The sequence below is a fragment of the Lissotriton vulgaris genome, chromosome 9 (genome assembly GCF_964263255.1).
Source record: "Lissotriton vulgaris chromosome 9, aLisVul1.2, whole genome shotgun sequence".
In the NCBI taxonomy this organism is placed as follows: domain Eukaryota; kingdom Metazoa; phylum Chordata; class Amphibia; order Caudata; family Salamandridae; genus Lissotriton; species Lissotriton vulgaris.
Window position 1 is genome coordinate 904,789,775 of NC_141697.1, and position 21,798 is coordinate 904,811,572.

General features: G+C 40.5%; 1 protein-coding gene across 3 annotated transcripts in view; it reads left to right on the forward strand.

The window, feature by feature from the left end:
• Positions 1-21,798, forward strand: part of ALKBH6 (alkB homolog 6, nucleotide demethylase) — a 91,216-nt gene that overhangs the window by 54,016 nt on the left and 15,402 nt on the right. For all 3 annotated transcript variants that reach the window (XM_086938687.1, XM_086938689.1, XM_086938688.1), the window contains exons 3-4: positions 10,593-10,661; positions 16,555-16,615. In XM_086938687.1, coding sequence (XP_086794813.1) covers positions 10,593-10,661; positions 16,555-16,615 — 130 coding nt within the window. The remainder of the gene's footprint in view (positions 1-10,592; positions 10,662-16,554; positions 16,616-21,798) is intronic.

The window sequence follows — 21,798 nt, forward strand, 5'->3', positions numbered from 1 at the left end:
CAAAGAAGTGCATTTACAAAGGAAGGAGATAGAAAAAGAACCAACACCTCTTATGTCAAAAGTGCCAATACGCATAAACCAGCCAATATAAAAAAGTGAGTATCAGAAAAAAAAGAAGTTTGCCCCTGATGAGTTATACTAAGTTCTTCAATTAAACTGCGCCTCACATGTAAGGACCAGATCAACTTACCAATGAAATACATTTCAGCAATGGTATCGCAGATAAAGTGAAAATTCCAAAGGGCAACTAACCAAATCAATTCAAACACCTGAAGGAAGAGGAATTTTACAAAAAATTATTCACCAGTCGAAAATCATCATAAATATTCTTAATTGAGGCAACAATATTGCATCTATAATTAAATATTTTTTTACAAGGCTACACTGCAAGCTATTTGCGCCCTTATCGCAACAGTCTCAATGGGAGAGGTATATCAGAGACAGAAAAACTCAACCAAGTTGGTACCAGTCTAAATTTAGACCCGTAGCATATTTAAAACAGGAGGTCAGTGTCACTAAAAAGGAGCCGCAACTTATTTGTAACAGAAACAGGACATGTACGAATATCACATGAGTGTATCTGTATCAAAAATAGTATATGTTGAATATAATGGCATAGGGAAAGTCTGCCTCTTTTAACATGGCCTTAACGTCCACTCAGCAACATGAAAATTACATATTGCCTATATTTGCATTTGAAATAATAATTGTATATATAACTTGTTGTATTTGAGAGGTATAAAGAGGAGCCTCTCACTAGTACATTGCACGTAAATTAATCTTGTCGAAAGTTAGTTGTTTAAGAGAAATACTTTTAGAATATCGAAAATACCTAAATGATGATGAATATCATTAATCGTCATTTGCAAACAAGTAAGATCGGCCAACAATTCAATAAATATCCAGAGCTCGAACCTAGGGCGGAGTGGTAAAGAGACAAAAGAATTATGTAACACAGCGTATATAATCAATAATAAAATGCGGGTGTCATACTAGATGTGTAACCATAAGAGGAGTACCTCAAATTGGAAATGTCGTGTCACGTCTAGTTGAGTGGTTAGCTAGTTCTCGTAGCTCGAAAATGTCATGAGCTCGAACCTAATGTAAAATCACAAAAACAATAGCACAGGTTATGCCGACTCTACTCTATTTTGATCTCCAATATTTTACATTAAGCGGCATAAATATAGGACCGATCGTACCCCACTTAATAACAAGCCTAGCTTAAAATAAATATTAAAACCTCTAAGCTAATTTCAATTTTAGTCCCCCATAATAACCACAGCATCGAGAACTTGCCGCCGAACAGAGTCCCTATTTCGTTATAAGGCACATGTTATTCACGGCGTCTAGCATCGGCGCCATCTTGATGGAGGAATTTATACCTTCACCAGACCATAGTAGTAGAAAGCGGACTCACATCTGGCAAGTTACGCCATCTTGACGTGTATAAATGTCAATGGTAATATGTAAGTTAAGCTCACCCTCAGCAATTTACATATTATAATAAAATTATAAATCGACTTATTTGCCCACAAAGTGTCAGAAATATTGCACAATTTATAAAGCCAAAATATCTACACATCTAATTAAAATTATTACGATCATTAAAAAAGTTTAGAACAAAAGTTTGAATGACTCAATAATGTACTGCGAACAAGTTAATACTAACGTTTCTACGGAAATACGTATTCCCGCAATCCAAAATGAGATGAAATGTTGGTTCTTTTTCTATCTCCTTCCATTGTAAATAAACTTCTTTGAAATTGATTTTCTTAATAGTATCTTTGGTTCTCCTCTTGGGATCTGATTTTTATTGAGCACTTTTTTTCCTGTAAGTTCTCTTTGTTGAGTTTCTTAGTAAACCATCCATGTGAATCTTTAATGGTCTGTATTTATATGAATTTAAGGTTATATATTTTCTGTTTTCAGCCCTGACGAAGTCATTTGGTATATGAGCCAGACGAAACACGTATTGGCAAAATCTGTTGGCTTTTTTAATGCTGAAGAATTTCTTATGATTTGTACCCTGTGATTGGACTGAACTATGAAAAGATACATTATGGAAAATATATGAATTTGGAACAATAAAGAGGACACGGAAACTACACATTTTGGAAAAGGGTGTTATTGATATGGACACTTATATCTACTAGCGTTGCTCAGGTTGTGAAATTGTGTTACTGTTTAGACTGTATGCATTTGACAAATTTTAATGAAATTTATCATCAATTCAATTCTGTTTGATGTGCAATCAATCATCAAATGTTTAGCATCGAAATAAACAATATTATACAAAATTACCAGTTCAAAAGAAAACTTTTATGTGCAATAAATTGCAGAACTCAATGCATTTTGGGACACTTGGTCCCTTCATCAGGGGTATTCTGTGAAAAACAATGAAATAGAAAAGCATTTCAATTGATGCGCGTTGGGATCAGCATTATAGTTTATGTAAATAACACATCCCTGTTATTCATGAGCGTGTCATGCAACCATCACCAAAGTGAAAGAAACGTGTGTGTTGTTATGAAAAACTGCCACTTACTTTTTAGCCACGAGTCAATGCTGGTTCCCGAGGGGGGTAAAGAAGAACAGAGAAGCAGGACATTACAGGTGCTGCTGAATAACGTATTGCAATCTCTGACTGAAATGGCAAGTCACAATCTGCCACATACCTGCAGAGCAGATGTTCATCGGAGAACATTTTCACGATCTGGATTGACACAACTACAAAAAAATACCTCACAAACCAGTTTCCACAGAGACCTAACATTTACCTACTACCCAAAATTCACAAAAGTCTGGTAGACCCACCATTCAGACCGATTGTGTGAGGGTGCGACTCACTATTCGAACGTCCTGGAAGTTACATTGATGCTTTCTTATAACCGTTTGTTCAGAGTTGGAAAACGTACGTAGAAGATACAACTGACTTTCTACAAAGTCTGAACGGATTAGATGTGGATGCCACTGAAGATTGGATTCTTTGCACCATCAACATGGTTGCATTATACACCTCAATACCGCATGCAAGTGGGCTAGAAGCGGTAGAATGGGCGTTGTTAAGACAATAAAACTTGGATGCTCCAAAATGCTTCATCTTACAACTATTAGAGTTCTGTCTGCAGAATAGCTATTTCACATGGAATGGGCAGTTTTATATCCAGTTGAACAGAACTTCCATGGGGTTTCCTGGAGCCCCCGCCTACGCGAATACATACATGGCAAAATTAGAAAACGGTTACATTCTTTCTGACCCTATGTGGCAAAAAGGCCTCTTATTTTGTCGCAGGTACATAGACAACATCTTCCTCATTTGGAACAAATCAGAGCTTGCTTTGACCAACAATATACGCACCCTCAACTTAGTAGATCCGAGTATCCAATTTACACATACTATTCACAAAAGAGCACTTTCCTTCCTCGATGTATGGAAGGAAGTGCAAGCAGGTCAAATCAATACACACGTGTTCAAAAAATCCACTGACAAATAATGCTCTGTTGCACAGTCGTTTCCATCCACCTTCTTTAATAAGGAACCTACCGGTGTCCCAGTTTTTAAGAACCCGATGCATTTCATCCGACAACAGTACGTGTGAAGAAACATGGCAACAACAAAAAACCAATTATATTAGAAGAGGATTTCCTGAAGAGCTACTGAAACAACAATTGGAAAAAGTTAGACTTGTACCTAGAGAACAATTACTGAAAAAGGTTACAAAGAAATCAAGCAACAGAATGGTATTTGTGTCAAAATATTCCACTGTATCACCCGTTATAAGGGCTATTATCAACAAACGATGGGATCTATTGGAATCAGAAATGGAATTCAATAACTTATTCAGTGAGAAACCTCTCTTTGCGCACACAAGAGCGAACAATTTGAAAGAAATACTATCCAAACAAAAGAAACAAGTTCCCGTGACGCACTCTACCACCGTGACAAACGGTACATACAAATGTTGGAATTGCATTCATTGCAATAATGTCATTCCAGGAGAAATGTTGTTACATCCCAGAACTGGGGCAAAAATCAAACTTCATGGTAGGACAGATTGTAACTTGGAAAATGTTGTTTATGCTATTGAATGCCCATGTGGACTACTATACGTGGGAAAAACTGAGAGAAAGATGAAAACCAGACTGACAGAACACAAAAGCTAAATAAAAACAAAAAGCACAACCTCTAATCTCGCGATGCATTGGGAAACAGAACGCCATAACATCGCGCAACTTAAATTTCAAATAATAGAACAAGTGGTGAAAACCCCTGGCGAAGACAATTCCAAAAACCTCCTGCGGCGAGAAGTGTTCTGGATCAAAAAACTTCAGACCATGATGCCACACTGTCTTAATGACAAACTAGAGATGGCAGGTTTTCTCTAGAATAAGTAATACTTATTTTGAGAAACATCAAGGGATCACAACTGGTAGAATGCACGCATTATCACCCTACAAACATCACTTATATTTCCACAAAACATATAAGTTCACAGGAGGGGTAGTATTCCGAGATTCAAGTGTTTTCAACTACTCTTTATTGATGATTATATGTTTTTCTAAAAGCTTTCTGCAGAAACAGGTGTTCGCTAAATGTACACAAACTGTCATTTGTACTCTGTTTACTAATCAATTCACACTATACAAAATCCTTCTTCGTTCTAACACTCCTGCTCCATGTGTATTACCCTCATTTCTTCTATTTTACGGACCTACAGCGTACAAGATCGGGTCTTTGCACCCGTGTTTTATAACCACACTATATGTACTACATCATTGTAGTGAAGATCGAGAACCCTATAGATTCGGGTACGTTTCAGTCCGTTGTTTACATCTATCGATCACAGACTGTATGTCTGTCTTCAGTGTCGACACCTCTTATGATTACGTCATCGCGTTCCGACGGGAGAGAGGTAATGAGGCTTTCATCGAGATGGGGAAATTCAGCTTTTTCACCAGAAGATTGATCACTTCAGTGGGAGCGTCAAGGTCGTTTGTTACGGAAACAGAATAAGAAGTACACCGATGAGCATATCATTTGAACAGGTTTTTTGACCAGCTAGTAACATTTTAAATTGAAGCGTGGGTTGTTCATTACGGTGTTTACTTCGCAGGTCTTAGTTGAATACCGAGGGAGCAGGCAGTGTGCATTTTCGGAATTCTCAGTCTCCACAAATACGGCGTGGCTGTGGTACTTGTGAGGTCAGTTATACTTTAATGCTTGATCACGTTACATCCAACACAATGAGTTTCTAAGTTGACTAGTGATTATATTAATATATAGATTTTTTATATTGCAGTTTCACAGTTCAAGCTGAATATCGAGGGAGAAGGCAGTGGGCATTCTCTGCTTTCTCAGCTTCTTCAAGCGTAGCGCGATAGTAGCATTCGTGAGTTCAGTTGAAGCCTAACGGTTGATTATGTTACATTTTATATCTTGAGTTGATTACGATCATTCTGATATGAAGTTATTTGACATTACAGTCCCGTGGTTAGTATGTACATCTTGGGGATTTCCTAGACAGGATCGAATTCCAGCAATATTGGTGAGGTCAGGTGACTGCTTGGAGTCTGTGAGTTTTCCAATTGATATAGACGGTCCATTAATTAAGGTTCTTTCATCTTTAAGCGTTCCGCATATTTTTGAATCGGCTGAGACTTTTAACCAGATCGTGAAAATTTTCTCTGATGAACATCTGTTCTGCAGGTATGTGGCAGATTGTGACTTGCCATTTCAGCCAGAGATTGCAATATGTTATTCAGCAGCACCTGTAATATCCTGTTTCTCTTCTTTTTTTCCCCCCGGGAAACAGCATTGACTCGTGGCTAAAGAGCAAGTGGCAGTTTTTCATAACAACACACACTTTTCTTTCACTTTGGTGATGGTTGCATGACAAGCTCTTGAATAACAGGGATGTGTTATTTACATGAACTATAATGCTGATCCCAACACGCATCAATTGAAATGTTTTTCTTTTTTTCATTGTTTTTCACAGAATACCCCTGATGGAGGGACCAAGTGTCCCGAAATGCATTGGGTTCTGCAATTTATTGCACATAAAAGTTTTCTTTTGATCTGGTAATTTTGTATAATATTGTTTGTTTTGATGCTAAACATTTAATGATTGATTGTACATCAAACAGAATTGAATTGATGATAAATTTCATTAAAATGTATGTAAAATACAACAGTCTAAACAGTAGTGCGTGTTGAAGCCCTAGTTGCCACCTGGGACTAGGCCACTTTTTCTATAATGATGTTTTCGCCCAGTGGGCACTCCCTGACAAATTCAGGTGGCCAGTCTTGTTCAGCTAAAAGAATGTCATAACCCTGAGAGAGCTTCACCCAAAAGAGTGCTCTTATTTTTCTAGTTATGTCCCCCTCCATCCGGAGTGTTACTTCATATAACTTATGTGGGACACTAACCCTGGTATCTGCAGTTTCAACTTGGATGTACTCATTCAAGTCCACTGTCTCCAAATGATCCTTCAAGTTCTTGCGAGCTATGGTGACTTCTGCTGCGCTGTCCAACATCGTTTGAGCCCATTCCCCTTTCTTGAGTTGTGTCCTCAAGATCCTCTGCATGTCTGATTTTTAGACCTGCTACCTTCTTTTTGGTGAATTGAGTTTTCTTATTTTTTGGAACGTGTTGACCATCTTTCGACTTCATGCGTTCTTCCTTGTGTTCTGACCGTCCTCTTCTTTCGGATTTCAGTGATGAAGTCTGAAAGGTACGAGAGGAACGTGTATCAGTATCTTGATATCTATAAGGTTTTCTCAAATTATCCCTATTCCTGAGGTTATACCTCTTTTCAGAGGGCTCCTTTTGAGGAGACCTACCTCGGGACTGAGAAAGCTTCTCTTTACAAGTTTGTTTACTGTTCTCCCAATTCTTTTTAGGAGGAGTAGGAGTGTTTTTAATAAAGACCTTTTCAGGACTTTCAGTCAGTTGGGGTTTCACTGGTTTACCACCCAAACTGTCTCTACCTAGTTCTTCATAGGATTGTTCAATTATTCTGGCTAGTTCTTGAGGTTGCTCAGTTACATTAAATTCTCTTCGCTTTTGGCGGATCGCCACGGATGCTGCTTCGCCTTTAATATTAGCTAATATTATTGTTGAGACCTGTTTGAAATCTTTCAGTAATTTCGTACCTAAATTTAAAGCAGGCTCTGCCCCGTATTCAATTTGAATCTCTTCAGGACATCTGGTTTACCGACATAGGCGGAACACCATGTGTTTTGGTGTAGATTGCAGCAAAGACTGTACCCCAAATGTCGCAGTCCTCCAGATGTGGTGCGATCCCCATAGGTAAACAGATTGTTAGAATTCTGTGTTTCTCATGAGGGGTAGTATCAGGAAATACTGCCTTGATTTGAGTAATTCTTTGAGCTATCCAAAATGGAATTTGTTCCCGTTTTGCGGGTAATTTACCAACGGTTGAATGTAGAGTCTGTGGTGTAATTGTATTTGTGTTACCCTGGTAAGGGGTGTGTTGCAGAATCCTTATTGCCGTTTGGACAGTAAAAGTCTGCATGAAATATTGAACCAATTGTCTGTAAATTTTGATAAGCTCTTTGAGTTGAACTAATAGTTCCTCATCCGATATTTCTTCAATGGCAGGATGTGGTGTATAGCTGGCTAATACCGGCCATGTTGCTCCTGGTCTACCTAGTGGACCGAGCCTGGTAATGTAATTTATATGTTTTAGGGCGCATTTAAACCAGAGCACATGCTCTTGGTATGTTAATGGAATTTCAATATCCTCGAAAGGAATGTATTCCTCTGGTGGTTCATCTTCTTTGTAGAAGTGAAACACTTTTGTTCCTGGATTTGCTTCAGGGAAGACTATCAATGAATAGAATACCTCTGTCTGATGATATTCATGTGCCTCTATCACAAAAACTACCCTACCACCTCTTGCTGATAGGCCGTTTCGTATAAGTTTTATAGTGATGGCTTTCCTTAGATTTTCTGGAATACTTATAGCATCATCGTCGGTCTCTTGAAAACCTGTAAAGTTTAAAACTTGTACAGCTGCATCTGCTGCCGTTCCACCGGTTGCGGTGTTGTCGCCGTTAATCTACATTGTTTAATTAAAGTTGCAGAGCAAGTTTCACGGAAACAAAGATAAGGTGCACAATATTTTGGAACACTGTATCTTTCAACGTTGAACAACCAAAAACTAATGCATAGGATTTTTGTCCTACTCAGTCATGGCGGATATTATCCCTATACCCACTCCAGACGTCTATTGGAGTATTGTGGAAAAAAGAGGGTCTCTGAGAACAGCACGACTGAGTTACTTTAGTATCTAGCGTTAAATTAGTGCCTTACCAAACGTTGGGTGCCATGTAGTGTAGTTCATGTATTCCCAATAGGCTCTGCGCATTGGAATAATATATCCTATAGATTTGACGTAGGACTTATGTTGACTAGGTCTCTATCAAATATACTAAACTTAATTGTGTGTGTGCCAGCTAACTCAGAGGTTACTAGAAACTTTCCCGAACACACAAGAAGGGATTAGTTTCTGACAACCGCATAAACATGACAACTTTGTTTCCCAAGACTAAGAAATGTATCTCTCAGAGTCGTTGAAACAATAGATAAGTATTTCACTTAGTCAATCGTCCCCCTCCCTGCCCCCGCTGACCCGCAGTTGTACTGATCTTAGCGCTGGGATACTCACGGGTGACTGCGCGCTCTATAAAATTAAGTAATAATAATAATAATCGTGCATACTTCCTTTCTACAGAGTTGCAGAGACATAGTAAGACAGGCGTTTTCAATAAAAAGGCTTTATTGAACAGTCTTCTTTCTCATGCAAGAGAAGGTGAACTGCTACAATCGTTATGCAGACTGCAAAGTATAATGCGGACAGCGTAAACAGTAATATGAAATAATACGGTAACAGCATTGTATGGTTTCTAAGCCATATAAAAATACATACATAAATAACATAGACAAAAATACTCAACTGGTGCTTCTAAAAATACGCCTACCCCAATGTACCTAACCTAAGTCTAGTACGAGGGAAGAAGTAAGTATTGTGTAGCATAGGTTTAGTTGTTTTTGCCAAGAATCTACCTAAGGTTTCTCTAGGTTCTACTCAGCTCCATACCTTGGTTAGAATGAAGGAGGCCTTGTATCTCTGTCTTGGGACTCCATTTCCCAACACCCCGCAAGGGGAGCTTGGAAACACTGGAGCTGGACTCTCGGCAGGAGAAGGGCAGCCTCTTAATCAGTGCGTGAGCTGGAGAGTCGGCTTCCTTCGACACTTGCTGTAGCAAGCTGTGTCGGGCAAGTAGATAGTCGAACTGCTCCAAACCACCGTAGTTTGCCATAGCAAGTGAAGGCATATTTATACCTTGAAGGTGTTTAGGAATGCCATAGCTTGACGTAAAGTTGGGCATATGAACGTCAGGAAAGAACCCCCAGGGAATAGTTGTTATTTGTAAAGTAACTGAGTTCTTGGACAAATCAATATTCAAGCAAGGAGAAGTCCCTGACTTCTTAAGCTGGTTTTCCAAGAAGTCATTGTGATGTTTAGTAGGGGTGGAAGTAGCCATGCCTGTATTTGGGTAGCATGGGCTATGCCTAAATAAGGGGTTGATTTCTATGCCTATATAAGGGCAATGTGAATTGTACCTATATAAGGGCATGAATCGGCAAAATTCACTCAGTACTTAAAACGCCACACAACACATAAGATGGACTGTTACATATTCTGCAGCTCTTTTTAATGCAGAGCTTTATATGGTCTGAGGCATGTCTAAGCAGGGAGCTCGGAGCCTCCTGTCCCTTTGCTTGATATTGTAATCCTGATGAGCTGGCTTTTCTCTTGACACAGTCTAGCACTGTCTTGAGTAGCTCATAAGCTATAGCTAGGCAAGGTTCCTCACATTTCAGTTCCTAGAACACTGCATGGATTTACAAGGTGTGCACATGGCTTGTGTGACTATTGATTAATGTTTTGGTTTGCAGTTCTGCGCAGACTGACAAGTCACCATAATGTGATGCAAACAGTAATTCAAAGCTGCATATGGTACAATTCACCCCATGAGGGGGAGCTTTGCGCGATCTGACACACTGTTTGCAACTCAGGTCTGTGTTACTAATGATATTGAGCACTGTATGTGTGGTCTGCCAATTTATGATCCAGAACTATGAATGGCCTAAATAGGTTATGACTGAGAGCCCTCCATAGAAAACAACCATAGCTTGGCAAAAGATTAGCTCAGTGATCTCCCTTGAAATCATAATAATTGCATGTGCTGTTCTTAAGAGGTCGCTGATAACACAGGAAAGAGTTATTCAAACTTTGTGTTTCTACTCTCTTTCTGAGTTTTAAAAATGTGTTATTCTTGTGTCATTCCGATAGTAGGCTGAGGGATAGATTGTATGTACCACCACAGCAAGAGAAGGTAACTTTTTCCAATTCCATGAAATCCAGTACTAATTAAAGAGACAGAGACTGCTGGAATATGTCCGTTCTTTTTTAGCACAGTGCATTGGTGAATAACTCGCTTGAATAGCCAAATGATTTCATGCCAAATAACTCATAATGCTACTTCTCTTTTATTTCAGGCACCGCCTACCGTGTATTATTTCCCAAATTTCATCACAGAATCGGAGGAAACATTGCTCTTGCAGCAGGTATGTGACAAATTACTAACGTCTCCTTTGTCTTAATATAGGATTGTCGATATCCCTTGACGGCACCAATGGGCATGTATGCCTAGAGGGCATATATGCCTAGAAATAAAGCTACCACGTGTATGCTGCATGAAAGGCTAAGTGTTATTGTGAAGGTGAGGAAGCAAGGACTGAAAGAACCTGAGATTACCATTGAAGTATATTTTATTTCTCGCTTTTCTTCCATCCAAACATATTTGGGACATATTTTTTCAAATATAACATTTGAGCAGATGCATTATAATTGTCTACACCAAATAGCTTGACCAAAGGAAGTATTCCGGGAGTAACGGCTACAGACTCATTGGGAGGGAACTCTATGGCAGCGCTTTCTATGCTTCTTTTAGACCAGCAATGTAGCCTTAACTGTGTTGTAATGTTGTTTAGTTTCTCAGCTAATTCAGCACCTTAATTTTTAAATACATTAAAGTATCAATCTGCTAATTGTTGTCTTGAGGGCCTCTCCAAATATAGCTTGATAATGATGACCTCTCCATACATAAACACATCAGTGCCATCACCAGAGGGCCAACCATCAGTTGCATATCCTTGGAAAACTAAAACCTTTCCTCCCTGCGGCTGACCTCATAACTGTGACTCAGGCACTTGTGCTTCCAAAACTGGACTATGGTAGGCTCATCACAGGATCCAAAAAAAGCGATCACATCACCCCTGACCTACGTGCTCTGAATTGGCTTCCACTTGAGGCCAGGATGCCCCATAAAGCGTTGCACCATAATACCCCTACCTACCTGCCCCAGAAACTGACAATTTTGGGCGAGAACAGATCCTCCTGAAGTACCAGCTCCTTACTGCTCAAACCACAAAAATTCAAGAAGAAGAAAACCTATTACCATTTCTTCTCCAGAATGACCCCTAATATCTAGAATTCTCTCCCCACTGAGATCAGATGTAACCCATCCTCATCTCTCTTCAAGAAAGAAGAATTATTGTACACCTCACTACCTCAGAAAAACTGTGCCACTAGTCCCCTCACCCAGCTTGCTCACTCCTTAGATACCTCAGTACTTTTATGTACACTGTTGATCGTACTCTTCCTTGTTTTACTATCTGAACGGCTGTTTACACTTTTATGTAGGTCGGGCACCGCCGCTATTCTGCTTATATATCCCACTATTCTTGGTGTACTATATATTTAAAATGTTCTCTCTTTGTAACTCATGTTACTGATATTGTCTTTACTTTGTATAGCGCCAAGTTGCCCTGAACATGAGTCCTGAAATGCCTTGTACCTTCACTACCTCTGACGAATCTATTCATCTACTCTCACTAACATGGCAGCTCCCTTTCATATCTACCTCAGGACTTTCGGTGCCTTGAATCCTACTGTTCTTCGGACTCTTTCTTTATGCAGTTGTTGCTTTTTATTTCTGAGTGGCACTTTATGTAACCCCGGTATGTGCTACTATTTTGTTCCATATCCCAATGTATACCCGGTGCATATTTTTTACCATTACTATATATATGTATTTATTAACCCTCATGTTATTATTGGTGTTATGTACTGCATGTTATCATTGTTTGTTATTACTGTGTGTGCATACTCTGTAAAGCGCTTTGACACCTTCTGATCAAGTTCGGACTTATATAACACTCACAAATAAATAAATAAATAAGTAACTTTCTCAAAATTACATAAAGCTTCCATGGGAGTAAGTATTAGAAGTCTAGATTAAACCACTGGAAGGAAAACTTCTTGCCTGGCTTTTTTGACCCGGTTCCTTCTGTCTGTCAGCTGTCTTTCCTGCCTTTTACTGGAGTTTGCTAGCACTCTTGAGACGCCCGGATGATATGTGCGCTCAATAAATCTTTATGACTTATGACTTTAGGTAATTATGAGAAAATCCTAGGAAATCAACACCTGAGTGAAAATAATAATAGAAAGATTCAAGAAGTTATAAATATTTTTAGATAGTAAATATCCAGAATAGGAGAGATGAACCTCAGTTTCCTAGATGTGGTCAAATATCGAGAGTGCAAACCCAGGCCATCTATATAAAGGGGAGGAATGCTGATTCAGAAAAATGTTTGAAGTATCATCTCTCACAAAAGGCTTTTTTCTTGGAGAAGCAATGGCTCATTGGGGAAAAAGAGGTATTTTTCCTGATCTTTGACCAGTGACGACTTACCTTATGTCTTTGAGGCTTTCAGTGCCTGGGAGGACCTACAAGTGAGGAGGAACAAACACTGGTAGCAGTGATAGCACTAGTGGATTCTGCTGTCAGAACGCCTGTCTTGCATCACAAAAAGAGTTTTGCCATCAAACGTGAGATTCATTCTTTTGTCTAGAATATTTTGAACAATTGTTGCTCTGAGACCAGCTTTCCTGCTCAGGGATATAAGGTCCACCATTGATGTAGCGACTGTGCCAGGAAATTCCTTCCCAAATTGTTTGACAAATGCTTATTAAAACACATTAGTTCCTACAGCTAATCTCGTTCCATCACTGTCCTGCTGAGCATGTTTTCGTTTAAATTCACCTGCTTTTCATGGCAGCAAGAGTGGCAGGCAGTTGCAGAAACAACACCGCCCACTCCTCATAGTTATAACACTATATCACTGCGTGTAGCAGCATCAGTAAGAAACCGGGTGCGATGGACTTCCGAGAGATGCTAACCAGCAAGCAGCACCCAATAATCAAGTCTATTGGACTCTTCCTCCATGCCCCCAGGAAACACTCATCTCCATCAGCCTTATGCATTTTTCAATTCCTTTATCTCTATCTCTCTGTGCCACATTTCCTCAAATGTGTGCTCTGCTTTAGATTGCTTACTTTTCCGTTGCCCACTGATCAGTCAGATTAGGCCCTCCTCAGAATTCATTGCAGGCAGCAGCAACCAGCAAATAAACATTTTCCAATCCAATCCAAAAATTCTTTATTTCGGCCATGTAGACCATAAAAGATACAATACATAACACAATACATACATTTAAAATACATTTTTAAGAAAATACATTATATAAAATTCTCTTCTCATCCAGCGAGGAATATGGATTGTGATAACAGCACATTGGTTCAAGGGGCTTTTTTCTTTCTGATTAGCCATACTGCCATTAGAAATTTGGATATAGCGAACACAATGTGACCCAAAGTGCTGGTTTTCATTACTCTGAATGCCTGTGTGTACTTTTCAAACCCCAGGTTTCTACAGAGCGGCGCTATCCAATATTTTCTGGGTCTGTGGTAGGCGGGGCATACAAACATGATGTGGAGGTCATCTTCCTCGTGGGTATTACAGCAAGGACATATTTTGTCACCCCCCTTGGTCCAATTGTAGGTAAATGTTTTAGTTATGTGTTTCAATGAAGTGTTCGGTTGTGCCACAGCGACAACTACGTCAGCTCAACAACTGTACTAATTTCAACTGTGCCTTCCCAAGAGCATGAATAGAGTGTGGTAAGGGGTCCAGCAGTATCAGCAATAGCTCTTGACGGAACTGCAGTTTCCAAGTTGACATTTGAATCAGTGGAAGTAGCAGGAATATTCTCCTTGCTTACATGAAGTTGCTGGGGCTGTGCTTAATCTCATAACATAAACTGAACTGTTCCTGTCATTCTGGGGGATGTGGGGAGAGAATCAGAACATCTATCCATTTATTCTCCAATGTAACGTTTGTCTCTGATCAGCAGAATACAGACTGCATTTATTTGCCCAATACCAGTTGCTTCTTTTTTTAGACACCCAAGTCTTTGAACCCTTCTCCATTACAAAGGATGCAGGTATCATGACCTTTACGCTTACCAGTGGTAGCAGAAATGGCAGTAGAGGGGTTTGTGCACAAGAGTTCTTTATTTAATGTCAAGAATCCAAGAAGTGAAGGTTTGAATGAGATAATTTCCAAATGTGTGAGCAAAGTTTTGGCGAATCAGTTCTTTCTTCTCTGCTATGGAAGAATAGGAATTTCTATTTTAGAAAAATGCCTGAAATCACCATATCGTTTGCCTTGATCTCTTTGTTGTATTTATCTTCTACTAGTTTTTCAATGAACATCTCATGATTTATATCTTTATCAAGTCTGACGCTGAGGAGAACCCAAAGAAGTAAGAGGATTAGGAGTACTGCATCCCAGTTAACCTAGAAAAAGAATCTTACAGTGGGACAGATGTGTCTCTTATAGTAACAAGACCACTGTAAGTTTTGACAAAACACGGATTGACATTTTATTATTGCCTTCTAGAGATCAGGAGGCTTAAGAAGTTATGAATTAGTTGGTTCCTCTATGCCACATTACTCAACCCTGGCTCAACAAAACTTAGCCTGTACCGTTTCGAACCTCAACTTTCACCCAATGCCAAGTCATTTGGATTTTCCCTATATATTGACCTCGCGCTCCCTCGAGCATTGCATGAAAATAGGCAAGACAGCCAGCTGCCAATTCTGTCTGCTAAAGAAATTCAAACGGTTCCTCCCTGAAAGTAACTTCAGAACTGCCATTCTAGCCTTCATAGTCTTGCATCTCTGTGATGACAACACTGTGCTCCATGGACTCCCGGTCACTTGAAGAGTGGGCACAAAATTGACCTTAGAGAAATCTGATGTATCACAACTTTAGAAACATAGCAATAATAATATTCTCCTGCACAACTGCTAATTAGACTTCAGACAATGCTGAATCACTAAGATGGCAAATCTTCCACTGGTATTGAGGCACCAACTAAATTACATTTCCATATAACTCATTGGACTTTGTCATGATTGACCTGGAGAAACCCTTCTCAATTTAAAAAGAGAAGATGGGCCTGGAGCATAAGATCCACGACTGGACCTCATCTTCCCTTTCAGAAAGTTATCAATTTGTCCAAGTTGAATTCTGCAGGTCCTCAAACCCCTTTTTATGATGTTAAGCGGCATGCAGTTGTCTTCCTGTCAATATCTGATGTGTTACGATTTGTTCTCCTCCACAAGACTGACATTTGTATCTTTCACAGCTTATTCCAAAGACCAAATATGTTCCTGAATAAACACAAGTATTCCTGTTGCCATAATGTTTGGTGCTTATGTATTGCCGTGCTATATTGCTTGATTTAGCATTTGTGCTACAAAAGGAATCAGGGCAAGAAGAAGGCAAATCCATCCCAATTAGAGGAAGACCGGTTAATAAGTAGTGGAGGCAGCATTGAGTCCAGTAGAAGCTATGATAGGAACAGTACACCCCAGACAATAAGCAGATTCACAAACTTGTATCCACAAACACTCTGACTGTGGAAGGTCACAGGGTCTATTAGTAAAGAGATCCGTTAAGGCCCAAAAACAGACATACTGCCATGCTGATAAGCATTAGGTAGCGGGCCATAAGACTTGAACAGTTCATCCAAATCACCAGGCAGGGATATTTCTCCTTTAAAGGGTCAGAAGATATGTCCCTCTTACAGAACACATTAGTGGGGAAGATTCTCAGCCCACAAACCACATCACCCACATTTGCTCAGGCTTATGAAGGTGCTAGGAGCCAACTGAGACCGTCTGCCAGGTACGTCAGAATTGCAGGCATGAGTCTGCCTCCAAGAACCGAAAACACAAGAGGCAAAGGAATGACCAAGCATGGGGCTATACCAAAAACGTATAACACTACATAAAAGTGGCATCGTGAAATAATGAAATAATCTTATTTTACCATTTGCAGATGTCTCCTGCATACCTCTTCCTGCTTCCTTTGCGCTCACCCATTTGTTGTGTTTGCCTGTTCACTTTTCCATAAAGGCTACATAATTTAAAGTTTCCAAGAACTCATCTTCTGTATTGTCTTTTTGCTTTTATCCTTGTATCTGGTAATGAAGTTGTGCAAAGTATATTACCAAAATGAATACCTCTCCTGTTTTTTACTTCCCACAGGTGTACAGTGCCCCTAAACCCAAATGGGTTCACCTGTCAGGAAGGAAACTTCAGAACTGGGGTGAGTGTGAGTCAGAACTACAGTAAATTCCTGTTGCTAGTGAATAAAATTAAATTTGAATGAAAGTGAGCTGCTGTGGTTTGAGGACTTCCCCTCCCCCCCCCCCCCCCCCCCCCCCCCTGCCATCCAGTCGCAGGAGAGTTTCCCTCTGTTAGGATACCTGTCAGTCCAGTGAGTTTGGTTCTCCACTGGGGATTCATTTCTGACAAATTCCTCTCTTATCCCCCAGTCAATAAAGTGATAACTAACTGCTTCTTCTAACTCACAGTGCTAATAAAGATTTTTATATTTCTCCAAATGGCCTGACAGTACGGGCTGGACTGTTCCCATGAGTAGCAGGGACAAGACTGATTTTCAAATGGCTGGGTCCAATTTAGGGTGGCATAGTAAGTAAAAGAACGATGGATTCAACCCAGATCTTATGACTAGGGGTGAGTGGTTGAAACGTTTCAGCACTTCGTCCATCATCTTGTGTTTGTTATGCTGTGCTCCCCAAATGTCCGGCCTGCACAAGATGGTGGATTACAGGGCGTCAGTTAATTAAGATAGAAGCTGCCTGCCTATTTGTTGGGCTCCCCTTTCACTCCTCCATTTTTAATCATCTAAAAAATAATCATTGATATTCTACGCCAAACGTTCTGTTTTCAAAAGTCTTGGTTTATGCCATAGGGCTGCATCTGGCCAAGATTCTATTTTTCTTCAACATTACTTTTTTCTTTATATTCTTTCTCGCTCCGTTCATTGCAAACGTGCTGGCTCGGCCTAAGATCCTTAAGGCTCCTCTTCGATGTCTCTTCTTCATCCTATTCCAACTTCGGAACTCCCTTTTGATCTTGGCCCATTCTCAGGATCATTTTTACTTTCCACAAACTGTTGTAAACCTGGTTATTCACTTCTATACTTTAATTTGCTTTCTCCCATGTAGGCCAGTCTTAGCATTACCACACCCCTATTAGTTCTTTTGGGGCTTTATAGGTCCTTCATTAATTCATTCAAGATCATATTAGGAAAACTAAATCAGTTTATGTTCAGATTTCAGACTGCCTTCATAAAACTCTTTATCAAACAAGAGTGCATAAAAATGTCCTTACAGACTAGTCACTAGACCTTTCATTTGGCTTGCATATTTCTTTATGACAGTGCCACAAGACATGTAACCATCTCCTAAGAAAATGTCTTGGGGCTCAGGTATGACTAGCACAGATTCTTTTCCATGTGAACCATTACACTCTAATGCGCCAGGGTGCTCACTCAAAGCACATTACAAAATCAGGCTTTAAAAGCCAGCTGCTGAATTATTTATTATACTTGTTTTTGTTCTTTAGAAATAGGACATAAGAGGGTGTAAAGCCATTACCGCGCATTTATACCTGTACAAATACCTACATTCACACATATACTGATGGTAATGATAGACAGTTTCTCTGTTGGACATTGCAGATGCAGAGAAACAGTATTACAGAAGTATTTTGACACACATCTTGACTTCTGCACAAATGGTGATATATGGGCAGATCAGGTTGCTACACAATAGTCTTTTTCAGAATTTAAAGTCACCATGCCTTGGTATCCCAAATCAAGTCATGTATACATGGAAATACATTATAAGATTGGTAAGAAGAAATATGTATTTACTTGTTAGGGCACTATCCTACATATTTGGATTAAAAGTGATTTATTGTACCCTTTCTGAGTAAGTGGTAATAGTGTCTGCACATTTGTGGCATTTTTTTCAAGTACCTACGTGATCCCATAGGAGAATACAAATGTACACATTATCATTAACATTGTCTCAGTACTTGTTGAAATCCCTCTACTTTCTTGATAGTTTGTAGGCGGAAGCCTACCAGACAGCACAGCTGTCTGATTTGCTAAAGACATCTTGGGGACTCTCAGAAAGTTGACCTAGGAATGCATGCTGCCTGTTAATTACCACGGCTTTGTGGTTTTTAACTCATTTTCTGGCTTTCTATTTGCTAGGTATATCTGCTTTAGGCTCTCCAGGTTCAGCTTGTCCCTCCTGTTGCCTAAACCATGTGTACTGTATTCTTCCATAAACTCTCTTTCTGTATACAGGCCTTTAAATCATGTTCTTATTTGTGCATTTAAAGACAGAGGTCAATTGTCAAGTTGTGTCTTCCAGGGAGCTTGGTGTTTATTTTTCTTTCTCCGACTTCAAAGTGAGAGGGTTTATGTGACATTCATGCTGGTTCTGGAGAAGTGCCTGAGGAAGGCTTTACCATCACATCAAAATTTAAATGTCTGTAAATAACTGTGCTAACCACCAAATTAATACACTTGGTGATAACATTTCCACACATTGTTTGTGTGCTGTATACGTTTTATCAGTAAAACTGTATATTTGTCAAATGTAATGGTCATTTCAATTGAAGATATGTTGTCTGTAATGGCAGTACGATACCATACCATCCATGCTCCACGTTACCCCACCCCACTCTGCACCACTCAACTCAACTGTTATGTTATGTTACTGCAACTTTATAACGCGCTCAGCTACCTGAAAGTGTCCCAGCGCGATAGACCAATGCGGGGGTGAGCGGGAGGGAAAGTAGAAGCTATGCCATCTAATTAAAAAGTAAGGTTTTCAATTGGTTTTTAAATATCCTCAGATCATCATTATTGCTAATCTCAAAGGGTAAACTCCACGCCACTGCACTCTACTCTTCACCACTCCACTCTATGCCTCCTCTGTACTATATGCCAATGCACTCTACCCCACAATACTCTACTATGCACCACTGCACTCTACACCACTTCACTCTATGCTACCCTACTCTGCAACACTGAACTCTACGCCAATGAACTCTACTCTGTGCTCCTCCACCGTAACAGTGCTCTCTATGCCAGTCCCCTCTATGCAACTCTACTCTACACCACTGCACTCTACTCTGAAACAATCTACTCTATGCCATTGCACTCCACATCAGTCTACGCCTCTACACTCTATGCCAATGCACCCTACACCATTTTACTCAAAACCAATGCGCTCTGCGCCAATCTACTCTCCACCACTGTACTCAACACCTCTGTACTCTATGCCACTGCACTCTGTGCCATTGTACTCTCACTGCACTGAGCCACTCTACTCTACGGAATAGTACTCTACGCCAATGCACTCCACGCCCCTCTACTATACATTACTGCACTCTATCACAGTATATTCTTCAACACTGCACTGAGCCACTCTAATTTATGCCACTCTATGCCTCTGAACTCTACACCAATCCACTCTAGGCCACTCTTCTCCACTGCACTGTTTGACTCTCTACTCTATTCCACTGCACTACACCACTTCACTCTACTCTGAAAGAATCTACTGTATGCATCTGCAGTCTATGCCACTCAATTCCACTCTGCCCCACTCCACTCTACGCCACTCCATTCCACTCTACGCCACTGCACTCTATGCCACTGCATTCTGCACCAATTCACTCTACACCACTTTACTAAAAAACAATACACTCTACGCTACTGCACTGTACGCCACTATACTCTATACCACGGGTACTCACAAACATTTTCCCAGGGACCAAAAAGTTTAATCGGCGTTGTGACGGAGGGCCACACTGATGCTAGTAGGGGGTGGTCGTAGAGAGGTAGGTATGGTGTAGATGACGCAACGCATGTACATCCACTGTCTGAATTGAATTGCAACAATGCTGCACATGCTTTTTAATGTCATGTTTATTAATTGTAATAAATACGGCTTGAGAATTGTTATATTCTCTAACGCAAGAATGTTCTTAGTTATCTCTGTGATTCCAGGGGCAAAATTCCCACCTCGCAGTGGGGGTGTGGGTAAACTTGAATAGGTCTCAGTATGGTCTCCCACCTGTTATGTTATGTTAGTGCTATGTCAAGTAGGCAGCTGCCCAGTGCAGGGGCACCGCACATAAAGGGCAGGGGGTGCATGCAGCCCAGGGGCCATACTTTCTGTATCACTGCTCTACACCATTGCACTCTACGTCACTTTACTCTGCACCACTGTACACCAATACCAATGCACTCTACACCACTCTACTCTGCATCACTGCACTCTACGACATTCTACTCTGCGCCACTGAACTCTATGCCACTCTACTCTGCACCACTCTACTGTGCACCACTCCACACCACTGCACTCTATGCCAATGTACTTTATGCCAGTCTAATCTACTGTGCACCTCTGCACTCTGACACTGCACGCAATGCCACTTCACTCTATCCCTCTCTACTTTACTCTGCACAACTCTACACTATGCGAGTGCATGCTACACCACTCCGCTATATACCACTGCATTCTACACCACTCCGCTATATACCACTGCATTCTACACCACTCCAGTCTAGACAACTCAACTCTGCACCACTCTAATCTACGCACTCCACACTGTAACACTGCACTCTACACCAATGCACTCTATGCCACTACTCTATACCACTCCACTCTAGCCTGCCCCCACCAAGGCACTCTACTCTGAAACAATGTAATATATGCCATTGCACTCTATTTCACTGCACTTTATGCCACACTACTCCTCTGTGCCACTCTACTCTGTGCCACTCTACTCTACGCCAGCAATCGACATTGTGCCACTCTACGCAATTGTGTCCTATGCCACTGCACTCTACCCCGCACCACTCCACTTCACTCTGCAATCTTTACTGTACCACTGCACTCTACGCCACTCTACTCTACACCACTCTGTCACAGCATTCTATGCTGCGCCACTCTAGTCCACTGCTCTGTATGCTATGCCACTCTACACTAAACCACTGCAATCTATGCTAGTTCTCTCTACACAGCTTTGCTAAAAAAACAATCCACCCTATGCCACTGTACCTATGTCATCTTCTTTGCATCACTGCAATTTACACCACTATACTCTACAAAATTCTACTCTATGCCACTGCACGCTACATCACTCTACACCATTGCACTCTACCTCACTGCATTCTACGTCACTCTAATCTTCTCTGCACCACTGTACTCTACACCACTGCTCTCTGCATCACTCTGACATTCTACTACACTCTACGCCACTGCGCCACTGTACTTTATGGTAATGCACTCAACACCACTCTCCTATGCATCACTCCTCTCTATACTCCTGCACTCTACCCTGCACCACTTCTCTCTATGCCACTTCACTCTACTCTTCAATACTACTCTCTCCGCCACC